Here is a 16,813-nt window from a genome sequence, read left to right on the forward strand (position 1 = left end):
GAAATCAAGATAAAAATTATGCGATTAGATCCAATTCTCCGATATTATAAGCAGTAGGTCAACCATATTTGGTGTATTGAATGATTGTACGGTGAACATGTCTCTCTTGCATGTATGATCTGACCTTGACCTCATTTTCATGGTTCATTGGTCAATGTTAAGTTTTCATGCTTTGGTCAGTTTCTTTGATACTAAAAGGAAAAGGTCAACTATTTTTGGTGTATGGAATGATTGTAAATACGGTATACATGTCTGTCTGGCAGGGTTAATCTGACCTTGACCTTAGTCATGATTCATTGATAATGTTATGTTTATGTGATGTATGTAGTAAAACCCTTATCTTTAAGACTTTCAACATTAAATCAATCATGATCAGTAAAGCAGGTGAGACGTTTCAGTGTGTGCATGCCAAAGATACAAAAAAATTCTACCTTTCAATGAGGGAAAGGAGTCAATGCACAGGTTTGCTGTAGATTCAGAATGGTTTGCGGAAGATAATTTCTTTAGACTGTTTTCAACATTTCTGTTTATTCTTTTTGGGGTCCTGATGACCTGTTATCTTGCCATTTTTTGTTATGTTTGGAATTAAAGCTTAAACCTTAACATGGAGTATAATTAATGATTAGCTTGTATACTTGTCCATTCAAGGAATGAAAAGAATTGGCGCTGTTAAACTGTTTAGAAACATTATACTACACCAATTCTATTTCAATCATTCAGAAGTATAAACATATACAAAACACCTTGAAGTTCTTCAAGTCAATTTACTTCTCTTGGCAGCTGTATTAAACTGTTTATATATAGATTAGTGAAGAACTTCTTAGATCAATTAATGATGTGGAGAGAACATGAAAATCTCCTTTCCTCCTGCAGTAGTAAAAGTAAATTCTCCTGAAGTTTGAACATGATTAAATAAGCTATTGCTTAGAAAGATTTTTTTTTTAAATTTATACATGTAATTGTTAATATCAGCCTGTGATTTTCTAACCAAGGAAAAAAAAAGAGCTCAAGTTAGGGGTTAGCGAACAATATTTTTATTGACACTTCATCTATAAAACTAGATTATTCTGAAGATCTGAAAAAAATTCAAAAACAAGAGAAGCGAACAAACATCCTTAAGGTTCTCTTTGGTTTTATGAAAAGGTAATGGATACCGTTATATATTCATCTTGAACTTGATACTGTAAAATTATATATATGTAAAGAATATCAGATATGGACAGGAGGCAATGACTTCATGTATTCCAAAAGTTTGAAATGTTACTAAACCAATTGCACATAGAATTTTTCATCAGAATTGTTGCTTGTTTCATGGTTAAAAAAGAAACAGATGATTCCAAGGGGACAATTGAAAATAATCATAAGTCAAAAGAAAACAGAAAAAACATGACCAAAATGAAAAACAGGGGGCGATCTTTGGTGATCCAGAAGGGTAAGCAGATTCTTCTCCACTAGTGGCACTTGTCTTGTTGCTCATTGCAAGTCAAATTTTAGGATAAGTTCTTATGAGTTTTGAAGTTACACTCTAAAAAATAAAACAAAAACATTCATATACTTATTCAAACTTGGAGAGTGTTTAAAATGATTAGAGTTTATACAAGTATAATGGGTAATGATTTCCCATTTCCATTCTCTATATTATTGTTTAAATACATGTCTGATTATATAGGAAGGTATATATGTGCATGTCATAATTAATTGTGTGAAAATTACTTGACAAGGTCCATTCTTACAAGTTGTATACCGGTATATAGGACACTCATTTATGAATATTATACTGTCCAGTGCACAAAAATGATATGTATAAATATTAAATTTTAGTGGGTTTACTTGCAATAATGTCTTGTTTGTGGACTGTTTGCTATAAGTAGAACGCTTTGCGGAGCTACATGTATGATAGATCACAGAGTGTTGATGGTTTGTCGATTATTGTCTAACAATAACATTGCATCTGCATATAAACAATTACATGTGATTTTCTTGATAGCAATGTCTGTTTCGAGTCAGCCTTGATTGAAGTTGTTAGTGAATTAACTTGGGGGTAAATACAACAACAGAAATTTAGAAACAATGTAATACTAACAATTAATTTCTTCGGCAGATGTTTGATTTCATCATCAGTTAATGAGTACAGACTTGTCCATTTCTAAATTAGTTGTCTAGCAGCTTGTTAAACTGGATTGTTTAGTTTGGAATCAGTTCATTAGATCATTTGCTTGTATAGTCTATCTGGAGACTTTGCAGCATATTAATAGTTTATTAAGTTGTAACTGATCCAAGTTTTGTGCTGCTATTAATTTGTTTTTACTAAAGATAAAGGTTTTTTCTGTTTCTTTATTATTTTTATGTCTATTTGATTTTGGCTACATGTGCTTCACAGCACCTAAGACAATCCATATGAAAAAGATTGTCTATTTATTCTTCAATTTTTATTCTTTTAAGTTAAGTTGGAAGATTAATGCATTATGATTAATAACCTTCAGCATGTTCAGTGCTTTCAAGTTGATGAGTATTGCATCTAAAGAGTCATTACATTTTAGGGAACTGAGTACAAAATAAATTACAATAGAACAAAAACAAATATTTTGATTGTCAAAAACACTTAAGATATTCATTTTGTTGTTAAATTGTTAGAACGTGAGCAGATAATTCTAGATTAATTTTCATCTTGTATGAAGTTATAATATTTTATGTAATGAATAGAGAAAAGTTTAGAATTACTCTAAAATTGAGAATGGAAATGGGGAATGTGTCAAAGAGACAACAACCCGACCACAGAACAGACAACAGCAGAAGGCCACCAACAGGTCTTCAATGCAGCGAGAAATTCCCGCACCCGGAGGCGTCCTTCAGCTGGCCCCTAAACAAATATATATACTAGTTCAGTGATAATGAACGCCATACTAAACTCCAAATTGTACACAAGAAACTAAAATTAAAAATAATACAAGACTAACAAAGGCTAGAGGCTCCTGACTTGGGACAGGCGCAAAAATGCGGCGGTCTAACATGTTTTATAAAAACAAATTCCTCCAAAACAGCATGGTTATCTGTCTAACTCTTAGGTGAATGAAAACACTTTGGTGAATGAACAGCATGGATTGCCTGTCACTTCTAATATGCAATCAATTTATTATCATTCTTTAGCTGTCTAAATAATTAATAGTTCATTAAATTATCAACATTTATCATAATGATCAAACTTAATTAGTTCAGAATAAATAAAAAGATTCATCAGTTAAGTGAAAAGTTCAAAGCCAATAGTCAGTGACATGATTGAATGGATAAAAACCTCACCTCAATTGGACTTTTGGCAATTCTAAAGGAAACAATGGCACTCTTAAAACATAATGGACAGGGGTGTCCAACCTGAAGAAAGTGGAGCACAGAGTCCCTCTATTTTAGCTAACAAGACACTATTGCTATTCCATCAAAACAAGAAATTGACTGAAAAGCCTATTTGTGTCCAGACCGCTTATGGCTATTCTGTCCAAAACTTTTAAAAAGTGTGCCATTGTTTAAATATATAGTTAATAATGAATTCATGGTTTGTAACTGACTTGTAATTGTTTTTTTAAACACCTAAGTATATGTGCTGTACATGTGTAATTACAATGGATTCAAAAGATTAAGTAATTGTAAGAATGAATATTGTTAATTGTGTAAGGCTGATGTCACTTGTTTTTGTTACCTCAGAATATGTTTGGATATGAGATTTACAATATTAGATTTGTGGGTTTAAAATTGGAATATAATTATATTTGTATATTTATTCAAAGAGACATATTGCAATGTAATCATTTGAATAGAAAACAAGGGATATTGTGTATTTATTTGATTGTATATTTATACATATATAAGGTGTGGTATGATTGCCAATGAGACAATGATCCACCAGAGAGTAGATGTAGATGTTAGCAACTATAGTTCCTGCTCCACAAATGGCACCACAATTACAAGTAATAAACTGGTGTTATGTCTCAGTATCAAAGAATGAAAGGAAGATGGAATTGTGGCTCCAACACGAGGAACATATCAGTGGTCCTTTGTGACACATATTTTCCTTGATGTTTAATTAAAAATAATGATAGTTGCAATAAAACTTTCAAAAAGATGACTTCAACTTTATCATTAAGAATCCTTTGTCAATAGCTTCCTTGTAAGCAGCAATTATTTATCAAGGAATTCCTAATAGATAATGTAACTCTTGGATATATCTTAATGACTTGGAGATGTATACTGGAATGTTGCTACATGGATATAGGAAGTTGACAGTGCAAAATATTGAAATCCTCTTTATTGTTATAAAGTTATTCAGTGAAAAGGTGAAAGAATTGCAGAAAACAAATTTAAAAGTTATTGTAAATACTAAACAGAAAATGTTTGAATTTTATGTCGAGCCTGCAACTTCTGTCGCAGAAAGCTCAGTCAGCGGCGGCGGCGTTAACTAACTACTTAAAAGCTTTATATTTTAGAAGGTGGAAGACCTGGATTCTTCATAATTTGTATATAGATGCCTTATGTTATGAAGTTTCCGTCTGTCCTATGTCCATTGTCCTTGACCTCATTTTCATGGTTCAGTGACTACTTGGAAAAAAGTTAAGATGTTTCGTAATGTTAATTTCTCTCTTATTATGAGTAATAGGATAACTATATTTAGTATGTGCTTACCTTGCAAGGTCCTCATTCCTGTCAGACAGTTTTCATCTGACCATGGCCTCATTTCATGGATCAGTGAACAAGGTTAAGTTTTCGTGGTCAAGTCCATACATCAGATACTTTAAGCAATAGGTCTACTATATTTGGTGTATTGAATGATTGTAAGTTGTACATGTCCAACTGGCAGGTGTCATCTGACCTTGACCACATTTTCATGTTTCAGTGGTTAAAGTTAAGTTTTTGTGTTTTGGTCTGTTTTTCTTAAACTATAAGCAATAGGTCAACTACGTTTGGTGTATTGAATGATTGTAAGGTGCATATGTCTGTCTGGCAGGTATCATCTGACCTTGACCTCTTTTTCATGTTTCATTGGTTAATGTTAAAATTTCCTGGTTAAGTTTGTTTCTTAGAAACTATAAGCAATAGGTCAACTATATTTTGTGTATGTATTATGATTGTACTTAAGGTGTACATGTATTTCCGGTTTTGTTTATATGACCTTGGCCTCATTTTCTTGGATCATGTTAAGTTTATGTGATACTTGTAGTAAAGCTTTATATTTAGGACTATCAACATAAAATCAATGATCAGTAAAGCAGGCGAGACATTTCAGTGTGTGCACTCTTGTGTTAACTTAAAACCAACTTAAGCTGTAAATTTTTCCAATGTTCTGCCTTGCAACAGATAGTTCTGTCAATAGGGAAATATTGATGAAACCTCAAGAGGCAGACATGAATAAGGATATCCCAAACTGTACATGCTCAGATTTATTTACATATCTTAATATAACACTTTAACCTTAAGAAGGACCAATCGGGATCCATCTAAGCGTGTACACTTGAAGAAAGATTGATTAAAAAAAAATCAACCTTTTTAAAACCACCTCTGGAGGTAGATTGATGATCGATCTTTCTTGTTTACATTTGACTAAAGATCCATAGATCGATCTCTGGACAGATCAAAATCTTTTTTGCTAGTGTAAAAGGGGTCTAGGTTTAATGCCCATAACATTACATGTCTGCAGCAATAATCAAAGTGAAAATGCTGACCAAAAATTTCTTGAATTACTTATTTTAATCAGTTTTGCTACTATGTTGCTTGAAGAATGTGGTAGGTCAATGATCTTGATCAATATTGCAAATGATGTTTTCAAATGTGAACTCAGTGTTGAAATTTTCATTGTACAAAAATTCATTATAGTTGAATTATAGCAAATGTTAGCCACAAATGACTTTCTATAGATTAAATTTAGATGATTTGTTTTTTGTATAGTAGTGCATACCTCAGGTTAAAATCCAATTTCACTGAACTTATTTATGAAAATAAATGTGTATACTTACGACAAGAAATCTTCATGTTACCCAGGCAAATTTAGTATGGGGGAAACATACAGGAATCTCTTGCTGCCACCTATTTCATGCTTCACCCTTATTGTGATGATTGTTTTACTGTATGCCAAGAATAGGGAATAGCAAATCTACTAAACACCATGGTATATTGTAAAAAATCAAACATGTTATGTATTTGCTAGCTATAAACATATAGAATAACTATACATTATCTCCAAATATAAGATAATTATTTGTACAAGGCTTAGACACAGGTAGAATGAGTGTCTTTGTCGAGTATTTATATCCTATTACCAGCAGGGTACAGATAAGTTTTAAATTTCTAGACAATGCATAGTTGTTCTCTGTATACTGCAACTCTTACAACAGTTCTTAATGAATTATTTTGGGTATAAACCAGCAATTTTGAATTTAAAGACGTAAAAATTCAGTGAATCTATATTCTTTATTGATGGTATAATGAAAAACTCCACAGAAGCATATTACCAACATCACACACAACAGATATATGGTCAGTCACTGCATATCACAAATAGATATAATGTCAGTGCATTTTGATTATGCAAATAGCACAGTTACAGTATAAATGGGAATAAATGGTGAATGACTTACATAGTCCTGACAGTACAAACACTTTCAAATGAAATCAGTCAAGTCCCTACGGGGTATACAATGACCTTGATCTATTGTAACCTCTTTAAAGTCAACATATTAAGATATTTCTATTTTAGTATTGCATAAATGGAAATCAGTAATAATTCACAAAAGCTAATACTTCCACAGTTCAGCAGGTTAATATCAGTAGCTACAGATAGTTATTGTGACCAAAACAGTGTTCTCGCCAATATTTTCAAATTACACGTGGGATTTGAAATAGCACTGTTTCCTTAAAATTCTAGCACCGCATTTACAATGTATTCTATTCAAAAATCTATTCAGATAGCATGCCTTTAGGGAGAACACTGCAGAGGTTTTTATGGAGTAGTCAGGATTTGATGAAGTATTCTAAGTGTTCTCTATGATGGCTGCGGTATTTTCTGTAATTGGTATGCATTGAAGGTTAATTGCCCTATTTGTTATAATTTTCAGAGCCATGTTGAGCTGTGAAGAACTGCAGAAGTATGATAGAGCTAGAGTATTCCTTGATGAGGACTTTACTGCTGCAGACAAATTCACGGTAATACTCATAAATCGAAATGTTAAAGGCAAAGTATACTTCTCTTCAATCATTTTAGGCATTTCTGGTTATACCCAGTTATAGATTTCTAATGAATGAAAATATTGGAGTTCGGTGTGAGGAATCCCCACCATTCAATGGTAATTAATATTTACTTTAATCTCTGGGTGCATACTACGATTGTAATTAAAAATAGCTGAAGATGAGTATCCTTCTTTGAGAAACAGCTGATTAAACCACTGAGAAAAAGGAACATCAAATGAGCAACACAACCCACCTGGAAAATGAAAGTGCTTAAAAAATTAACACCATACTTATGCAACACTAAAAATTTTCCAACCACATTTGTAGGAGTCTCTTCTCCGAGTTTGGGGGGGGGGGGCCTCGGTGGCCGAGTGGTCTAAGTAGTTACTACTGTAATCACTAGCCAGTCAACACTGAGGTTGTGAGTTCGAACCCCGCTCGTGCAGGTGCACTCGACTCCAATCTTAATTGACTAGGATTGTCAGTTTTCCTATCGAAGGTCTGTGGTTTTCTCCAGGCACTCCGGCTTCCTCCACCAATAAAAACTGGCCGCCACGAAATAGCCCAAAAGCGGTGCTTAAAAGTGGCGTTAAAAGACCAAAAATCAAATCAATCAATCTGAGTTTGGGACACAGTGTAAAAGTGCCTTTGGCAGAGAAAACATTAAAATGGTATGGAACCTATTGAAGTTGACTTTCATTCACTTTCTTTACCAAATGATGCCATTTGTACCATGATAGTAATGTAACTTCTGGTAACCACATTATCTAGCAGGGATCTCATTTCATGTTATTTGTATGTTTATCAGATTTATCTGTCCTAAGACATAAATCTAAAATGCCAAAACTAACCTTTTTATAACCGACTATGCGGTATGGGTTTTGCTCATTGTTAAAGGCCGTACAGTGACCTATAGTTGTAAACTTATATGTCATTTGATCTCTGGTGGAGAGTTGTCTCATTGGCAATCATACCACATCTTATTATTATACGACCGCAAAAAAATTTTGCGTTCGTATATTGGTATGACATTGGCGTCGTCGTCATCGTCGTCGTCGTCTGAAGACACATTGGTTTTCGCACTCTAACTTTAGTTTAAGTGAATGGATCTCTATGAAATTTTACCATAAGGTTCAATACCACAAAAGGAAGGTTGGGATTGATTTTGGGGGTTATGGTACCAACAGTTAAGGAATTAGGGGCCAAAAAAGGGCCAAAAATAAGCATTTTTGTAACTTCCAGACATAACTTGTGTGTTAGTGTATGGATCTCTCTGACATTGTACCACAAGGTTCCATATCACAAAGGGAATGCTGGGATTGATTTTGGGGTGAATTGCCTCAAAAATTTAGGAATTAGGGGCCAAAAAAGGGGCAAAAAACAAGCATTTTTCTAGTTTCATGACAATAACTTGTGTGTAAGTGTATAGATCTTTCTGAAATTGTACTACAAGGTTCCATATCACAAAGGGAAAGCTGGAATTGAGTTTGGGGGTAATTGCCTTAAACGTTTAGGAATAAGGGGCCAAAAAGGGGCCAAAAATAAGCATTTTTCTAGTTTCCAGACAATAACTTGTGTTCAAGTCTATGGATCTCTCTGAAATTGTACTGCAAGGTACCATACCACAAAGGGAAGGCTGGGATTGATTTTGGGGGTAATTGCCTCATCATTTTAGGAATTAGGGGTCAAAAAGGGGCAAAAAACAAGCATTTTTCTAGTTTCCGGACAATTACTTGTGTGTAAGTGTATGGATCTTTATGAAATTGTACTACAAGGTTCCATATCTCAAAGGGAAAGCTGGGTTTGAGTTAAGGGGTAATTGCCCTAAATGTTTAGGAATTTGAGGCCAAAAAGGGGCCAAAAAAACAAGCATTTTTCTAGTTTCCAGACAATAACTTGTGTTCAAGTGTATGGATCTCTCTGAAATTGTACTGCAAGGTACTATACCACAAAGGGAAGGCTGGGATGGAGTTTGGGGGTGATGAATCATAAGGGGGTTCTAAAAATTTGGGGGGGGGGGGGGGGGGTTCCATTTAAATTGGTTATTTCTGATTTATATATAAAAGCAAATAATAATGATATGGTTTGAATAGGTAAATTAAAAAACTTTAAGTTCTTAGACCACATTCATTCTGTGTCAGAAACCTATGCTGTGTCAAATATTTAATCACAATCCAAATTCAGTGCTGTATCAAGCTTGAATGTTGTGTCCATACTTGCCCCAACTGTTCAGGGTTCGACCTCTGCGGTCGTATCAAGCTGCGCCCAGCGTAGCATTTTATTTTTATATTGTTTTAAAAACATAAGTTACATACCAAGGTAACCAAGATTGTAGTTGTTTATATGGCTTCTTTAATAAAGAAAAAAATATAGGAATACTTGGTTGTTTCTTTTGATTACTGTAAAAATTATATTTAGATAAATCCATAAAGTATTGGAAAATATACTAAAGATTGATATAAAGTTGCAGCTTATCTAAGGTGTACCTTAACCTCAAATTGAGACCACAGTTTTGTGTTATGTTCAATAATCAAGATCACAGTAAAACAGATTATATCATCAATAACTGTATATATAATCATTTACCATTCTTGATATGGATCACACTTCATAGTTTGTTCCTTTGAGTAACAATGTTGAGTGATGCCAATATCAAAGCCAAATTTATCTTTCCCAAACCATCACTCCAAACTGCATAACATCTTAATCATAGGGTTTCCTGACCTTGACTTAGATATTATCACCACACAGACATGTATACTATAATACAATTTATTTTATTTTTGTGTCACTTCAGTTTATTTTGGTGTAAAATTGTATTTTAAAACTTAACCTATAAATATATGTTAAGTGTAAAATACAGAAGTAAAATGTTTGCCTATAAATACATGTTAAGTGTAAAAAAAACAGAAGTAAACTGTACAAACATTGCATACAGTTGTTTTGGTTTGGACTGACACTGCTTGTAAATACACATTTATTAAGAACCAAATGAAACTTTTTCACAGATTCATCTCCTATTGTTCAATCTATTTAAAATTTTGTGTGTTCTATTGTCCCATTGAATGAATACAATAGCTATTGTTCTTTAAAAAAAAAAAAGTTGATTTCTGACAAAATTTTTAGCATTATTCCTATTGAAATTTGCATTTTTGGTTTTTGTTTAGTTATAGAATACATTTAAGAAGGCCTTAACTTAAACATTGTCATTTTCCAGTTTTTATTTGTCAAATTCAAAAAACAAAACAAAATTCAATAGGAACAATGTTGAAAATTTTGTCAGAAAATCAACTTTTAATTTTTATACGACCGCAAACAAATTTTGTGGTCGTATATTGGTATGTCGTGGTCGTCGTCCGAAGACACATTGGTTTTCGCACTCTAACTTTAGTTTAAGTGAATGGATCTCTATGAAATTTTACCATAAGGTTCAATACCACAAAAGGAAGGTAGGGATTGATTTTGGGGGTTATGGTACCAACAGTTAAGGAATTAGGGGCCAAAAAGGGGCCAAAAATATACATTTTTGTAACTTCCAGACATAACTTGTGTGTTAGTGTATGGATCTCTCTGACATTGTACCACAAGGTTCCATATCACAAAGGAAATGCTGGGATTGATTTTGGGGGTAATTGCCTCAAAATTTTAGGAATTAGGGGCCAAAGAAGGGGCAAAAAACAAGCATTTTTCTAGTTTCATGATAATAACTTGTGTGTAAGTGTATGGATCTTTCTGAAATTGTGCTACAAGGTTCCATATCACAAAGGGAAAGCTGGAATTGAGTTTGGGGGTAATTGCCCAAAACATTTAGGACTAAGGGGCCAAAAAGGGGCCAAAAATAAGCATTTTTCTAGTTTCCAGACAATAACTTGTGTTCAAGTGTATGGATCTCTCTGAAATTGTACTGCAAGGTACCATACCACAAAGGGAAGGTTGGGATTGATTTTGGGGGTAATTGCCTCAAAATTTTAGGAATTAGGGGCCAAAAAAGGGGCAAAAAACAAGCATTTTTCTAGTTTCATAACAATAACTTGTGTGTAAGTGTATGGATCTCTCTGAAATTGTACTTCAAGGTTCCATATCACAAAGGGAAAGCTGGGTTTGAGTTTGGGGGTAATTGCCCTAAGCGTTTAGGAATTTGGGGCCAAAAAGGGGCTAAAAACAAGCATTTTTCAAGTTTCCAGACAATAACTTGTGTTCAAGTGTATTGATCTCTCTGAAATTGTACTGCAAGGTACCATACCACAAAGGGAAGGTTGGGATTGAGTTTGGGGGTGATGAATCATAAGGGGGTTCAAAAAATTTGGGGGAGGGATTTTTTTTTCCTTTTTTTTTCTTTAAAATTTTCCGTTTTTAAATTGGTTATTTCTGATTTATATATAAAAGCAAATAATAATGATATGGTTTGAATAGGTAAATTAAAATTTTTGAAGTTCTTAGACCAAATTCATTCTGTGTCAGAAACCTATGCTGTGTCAAATATTTAATCAGAATCCAAATTCAGTGCTGTATCAAGCTTGAATGTTGTGTCCATACTTGCCCCAACTGTTCAGGGTTCGACCTCTGCGGTCGTATCAAGCTGCGCCCAGCGGAGTATTTTATTAAATTACTGTTTATATTGAACAGATTGAAAACATATTATTGATATTGAATAAATGCAACATCACATGCAATTTTGTGAGTTAAAACTTGTATTTTAATTTTTTAGAAGATAATTTTTTTAATCAGGTAAATTAATCAATGAGTGATGGATTTCTCCTAGAAGAAATTTAAAGGTCCCAGTGAATAAACTACACAGAGAGCAATAGCTATTGTAATTATTCAATGGGACAATAGAACTCACATAAGTTTAACAGATTGAACAATAGATGACTCTGTGGAAAAGTTTCATTTGGTTCGCAATAATACTAGTGGTTTTTATGTATTTTTATTTTTTTCTGTATTTTAATGTTTACATGTCATACATTAAGCCAGCTTTGTACATTGTAGTATAATTACTGTAGTTTACAACAAATTTCTATCTTTAAAAGAAAAGCTATTTAAGTCAAATGTTAAATATATTATTAATAGTACATAAGGAGGAAATCCTGATTTTTGGAAAGCTACAGCAATATACTTTCCTAAGGCATCGGCCTCAAACCGGAAATAGGACCGACTAACTTACTTCCGGTGTTCTACACCTAGATAATGTAGTACTAGTGTTTGAATACTAATTCTAGGAAGATGCTTTTGAAATTATGAGTTACTTCTATTTTGATAAGCTTACAGCTTGAATAAAAATGGACTGAATGTTAACCGACAATTCAAATGAATCCAACTTCATTTTGAAAATGGGTATCACAAACACTACTTCGCGGATCTGCCCTGCGCAGAAGATAAAAGCAATACAAATCTACATGAGACAGCAGTTTTTACGTTTAATTCAGACATGCGTGAGATCCATACATGTGAACCTCGAGACAGGAGTACAATAATCCCGGTTTCAGGGGTCTCCTCCCGTCCTCCGGTTGAAGAAAAAAAAATCCCGTGTATAAAATATTTCATGAATGAACATTTTCTGGCGCCATTTTTTACTACGATATTTACAAATGTTATTAAAGACGTAAAAGCCCGAGTGTATCGAAAGTATCTGGTATTACTGACATTAGTGTCTACGCAACATGTTTACGTTTTGACCAGGCCGGCGGGTAATTAACAAGTGATAATAGTTTGATTGAACAATAAACAGGTGACAGGATATTAAATACTCGATAATCATATTGATTCTGTCTATGTCACACGTCAAGGATGAGTAAAGGTAAATACCGGCTTTGATAGAAAAGTGCATTGTTTTTGTCAAAACATCGATCGGAAGGTTTTGATGCCAAAAACCATTTATAAACTTTTAATTCAGCAAAGAAATACTATATATACTAGATATAAGGACCTTCAGCATGCTCAAGTGGATCCAAACTGACAGCAGAAAAACATTTACTCAAGGATAGTTCACAACCTCCTAAGTGTTAAGATTAACAACTACACAAACTGTTACAAGGATAAGGATTACTTTAGTACAGAATCAAGTGTATTAAAAGCAGCCAAGTCAGCTTCTACTTCTTAGAATAACCCAGTGTGCCAAGACAAGTTCTGTAGAACTTATTAAAAAACATTTGTCCATGTAATATAGACAGTGCTTTACCTTATATATTTTAAAGTGTTTAAAACAATAGTCTTAAGTTTTCTAGTAAAATGACTTTGTTATGCTTAAAAACCATGCTTTGGTTATTGTTTGCTTGTTTATTTATCACGTTATAAATATGTATAGCAAATATTTGTTTATATATCTATGCCTATGACATTGCATACAAATAAAACAGATGGAGGAATGAATAAAACACTATACTTAAATTTTCTCTCAAAGAAAAGGTTAAATCATAGAAATGATTATGATAGTTGACTTTATCCAATTTGTGGCTGTTTCATAAAGTTTGTGCTTTAAACTTTGGGTTATCAAACTCAGTAGGCAGTTGCATCATGGTCTTTGGACGTGTCATATCCCAAAGTCGGATCACTTTGACCTTGACTTTGTCCTTTGATACCTATGATAGTAAAACCTTGTACAATTCGTGTCTGGGTCATACCTTTTGTACATGTACCTTAAAATTTTGTTGAACCTAGCGAGTAACTGCATGGTATGCAGTTTAACTGTTGCATTTGGGCTTGGGGTGCATCATATACCAAAGTCAGATCATTCTGACCTTTCTCATTTGACCCCTATGATAGTTACAGTGTATGGTTTGTGTTTGGTGCATACGTTTTGAACTGTAGCACTTTAATTGCAAAACTTTGTATGCAGAAGCATCATACTGACCTTGACATTCAATTTCAGAATTTACACTTATGAACCTCACACTTTGTTCCTGGGTCAGTATGATTCTTTTAGATTGACCTATAATTAACAATGTGTCAACTCAACACAGAGGCAATGATTATATCAAATGAATGGCTGAAAACCAAAAATCTCAAAATGTCATTGCCTCAATGCTGAATTTCACAGCAGCAACTAAAATGTATTACATGGTTATAGGTACCTCTATGAATCTAGTGTATCCTGTCTACATATTGCCATTGTTGGTTAAAGCCTTTCATATAAAATCACCTTCGTTACAGTTGTATTGATTTAAGTTTGCTGTCTTTAATATTTAAAATAGGAGATGTGGTATTTTTTGCAAATGAACCAGCTATCCAAAAGAGTTCAAAGGAGGAAGATATATAAACAATTATAGGTCACCATTGGTCGTCAACAATGAGAAAAACTCGTACCATATAGTAAGCTATAAAAGGCCCTAATATGAAAAATGTGGAACAATTCAAACAAGAAAACTAACGGCTTAATTAGTAACAATACAATTTACTAAAAACAAATATGAAGGACCTGAATCAATAAAAAATACTAAAATCACAGGCCCTTGACATGGGATAAGCACATAAAGAAATTAACAGAGCTTTCTGTATACTGGATTATTTTAAATCTACAGTTTAAGGTTGCAATAGAAAATATCAAAATTTTACATGACAAACATATGAAAAAAAGTGATTTTTGATAATTGCTGATGAAACAATGATTTAGTAAAAAAAACATCAAAGCTGTTATTAAATACATATTTGAAATAATACACATCTACAACCTATATGAAATAATACACATCTACCGTTGCAAACTTTCCACAGCTGCTATCCAGCACTTTGATTGTTATCACCTGTGATGAATGTGGCATTGGGATTTTAATTTGGGAGACAACTGCTTATACTATTTGTATACAGCTTTATAAGAAAGGTATAAGACTTGGATACTTTATATTTTTTATACAGCTGCCTTATGTTCTGAAGTTTCCATCTGGCATATGTCTGTTGTTCTTGACCTCATGTTAATGGTTTAGCAACTGCTTTAAAATTATATCTTTTTTTTGCCCCACCTACGATAGTAGAGGGGCATTATGTTTATCGGTCTGTTCGTCCTTCCGTCTGTCCGTTCGTTCGTCCGTCTGTCCCGCTTCAGGTTAAAGTTTTTGGTCAAGGTAGTTTTTGATGAAGTTGAATTCCAATCAACTTGAAACTTAGTACACCTGTTCCCTATGATATGATCTTTCTAATTTTAATGCCAAATTTGAGTTTTGACCCCAATTTCACGGTCCACTGAACATAGAAAATGATAGTGTGAGTTGGGCATCCGTGTACTATGGACACATTCTTGTTATTACATGTTTTTATACGACCGCAAACAAATTTTGTGGTCGTATATTGGTATGACGTTGGCGTCGTCGTCGGCGTCGTCGTCCGAATACATATTGGTTTTCGCACTCTAACTTTAGTTTAAGTGAATGGATCTTTTTGAAATTTGACCATAAGGTTAAATACCACAAAAGGAAGGTTGGGATTGATTTTGGGGGTTATGGTACCAACAGTTAAGGAATTAGGGGCCAAAAAGGGGCCAAAAATGAGCATTTTCTAGTTTCCAGACAATAACTGTGGAACGGTGTATGGATCTCTCTGAAATTATGCTACAAGTTTCCATACCACAAAGGGATGGTTAGGATTTGCTTTGGGGGGTTATGGCTCAAACCGTTTAGGAATTAGGGGCAAAAAAGGGGGAAAAACAAGGTTGTCCTGGTTAATGGACAAATACTTTAGTACAAAACATAATTTAAAGCAGTGTAAGGGAGATAAATCAAATACATCATTGAAATTATCTCCCTTACACTGCTTTTAAATTATGTATAAAGTAATGGTTAATGAACAATAAAGATAATCTAAAACAGTGTAAGGGAGGTAATCCAAATACAACGTTTTGGTTACTTCCCTTACACTGCTTTTAAATTATGTTTAAAGAAATGCATATTTATAAAGGAAGACCAGTAAAAATATCTGCAAATGTTTTCATCTTTTTTTTTTACATGAAAGATTTGACACTATATTTTTATTAATTCTATTATAAAATAGATTAAGTTAGCACTATGGTAAATTTAAATGGGTAATTATGGTTGCCAACTCCATTGGAAATTTGAATTGAGATTATGACCATATCTTGAGGGAAAGAATTATTTGGGGGGAAAAAGGGGGGGGGGATAAAAAGAAATTGTGGGGGGCCAATTTTTTCTCATTTCAGATTTCAGAAATTATAAAGAATTATTCTTCAAATATTTTTTTTTTTTCAAATTTCAAATATTGAAAAATTTCAAGAAGTAATCTTTAATTGCACAGTATGGCGCATTAGATTTGTAAAATCTTTGATCACATTTATTTATTTGTTATGCCGAATCTAACAGTGTATTTAGATTTTTAATTTTGGGTCCAGTTTTCAAATTGGTCTACATTAATGTCCAAAGGGTCCAAAATTAAACTTTGTTTGATTTTAGCAAAAATTGAATATATGAGGTTCTTTGATATGCTGAATCTAAACATGTATTTAGATTTTTGATTTTTGGCCCAGTTTTCAAGTTGGTCCAAATTGGGGTCCAAAATTAAACTTTGTTTGATTTCAACAAAAATTGAATATATGGGGTTCTTTGATATGCTGAATCTAACCATGTATTTAGATTTTTTATTTGTGGACCCCGTTATCTAA

The 16,813-nt window shown here is 33.3% G+C and overlaps 1 protein-coding gene across 3 annotated transcripts in view; it reads left to right on the top strand.

Moving 5' to 3' along the window:
- The window catches only part of LOC127735350 (inositol polyphosphate-5-phosphatase A-like), a 72,306-nt gene that overhangs the window by 17,697 nt on the left and 37,796 nt on the right, over nt 1-16,813 (top strand). For all 3 annotated transcript variants that reach the window (XR_007998324.1, XM_052245511.1, XM_052245510.1), the window contains exon 4: nt 7,098-7,185. Coding sequence is in view for 2 of the 3 variants with exons in the window: in XM_052245511.1 (XP_052101471.1) it covers nt 7,098-7,185 (88 nt within the window). In the remaining variant the exon portion in view is untranslated. The remainder of the gene's footprint in view (nt 1-7,097; nt 7,186-16,813) is intronic.

Source organism: Mytilus californianus, unplaced genomic scaffold (genome assembly GCF_021869535.1).
Source record: "Mytilus californianus isolate M0D057914Y unplaced genomic scaffold, xbMytCali1.0.p SCAF_3, whole genome shotgun sequence".
Lineage (NCBI taxonomy): Eukaryota > Metazoa > Mollusca > Bivalvia > Mytilida > Mytilidae > Mytilus > Mytilus californianus.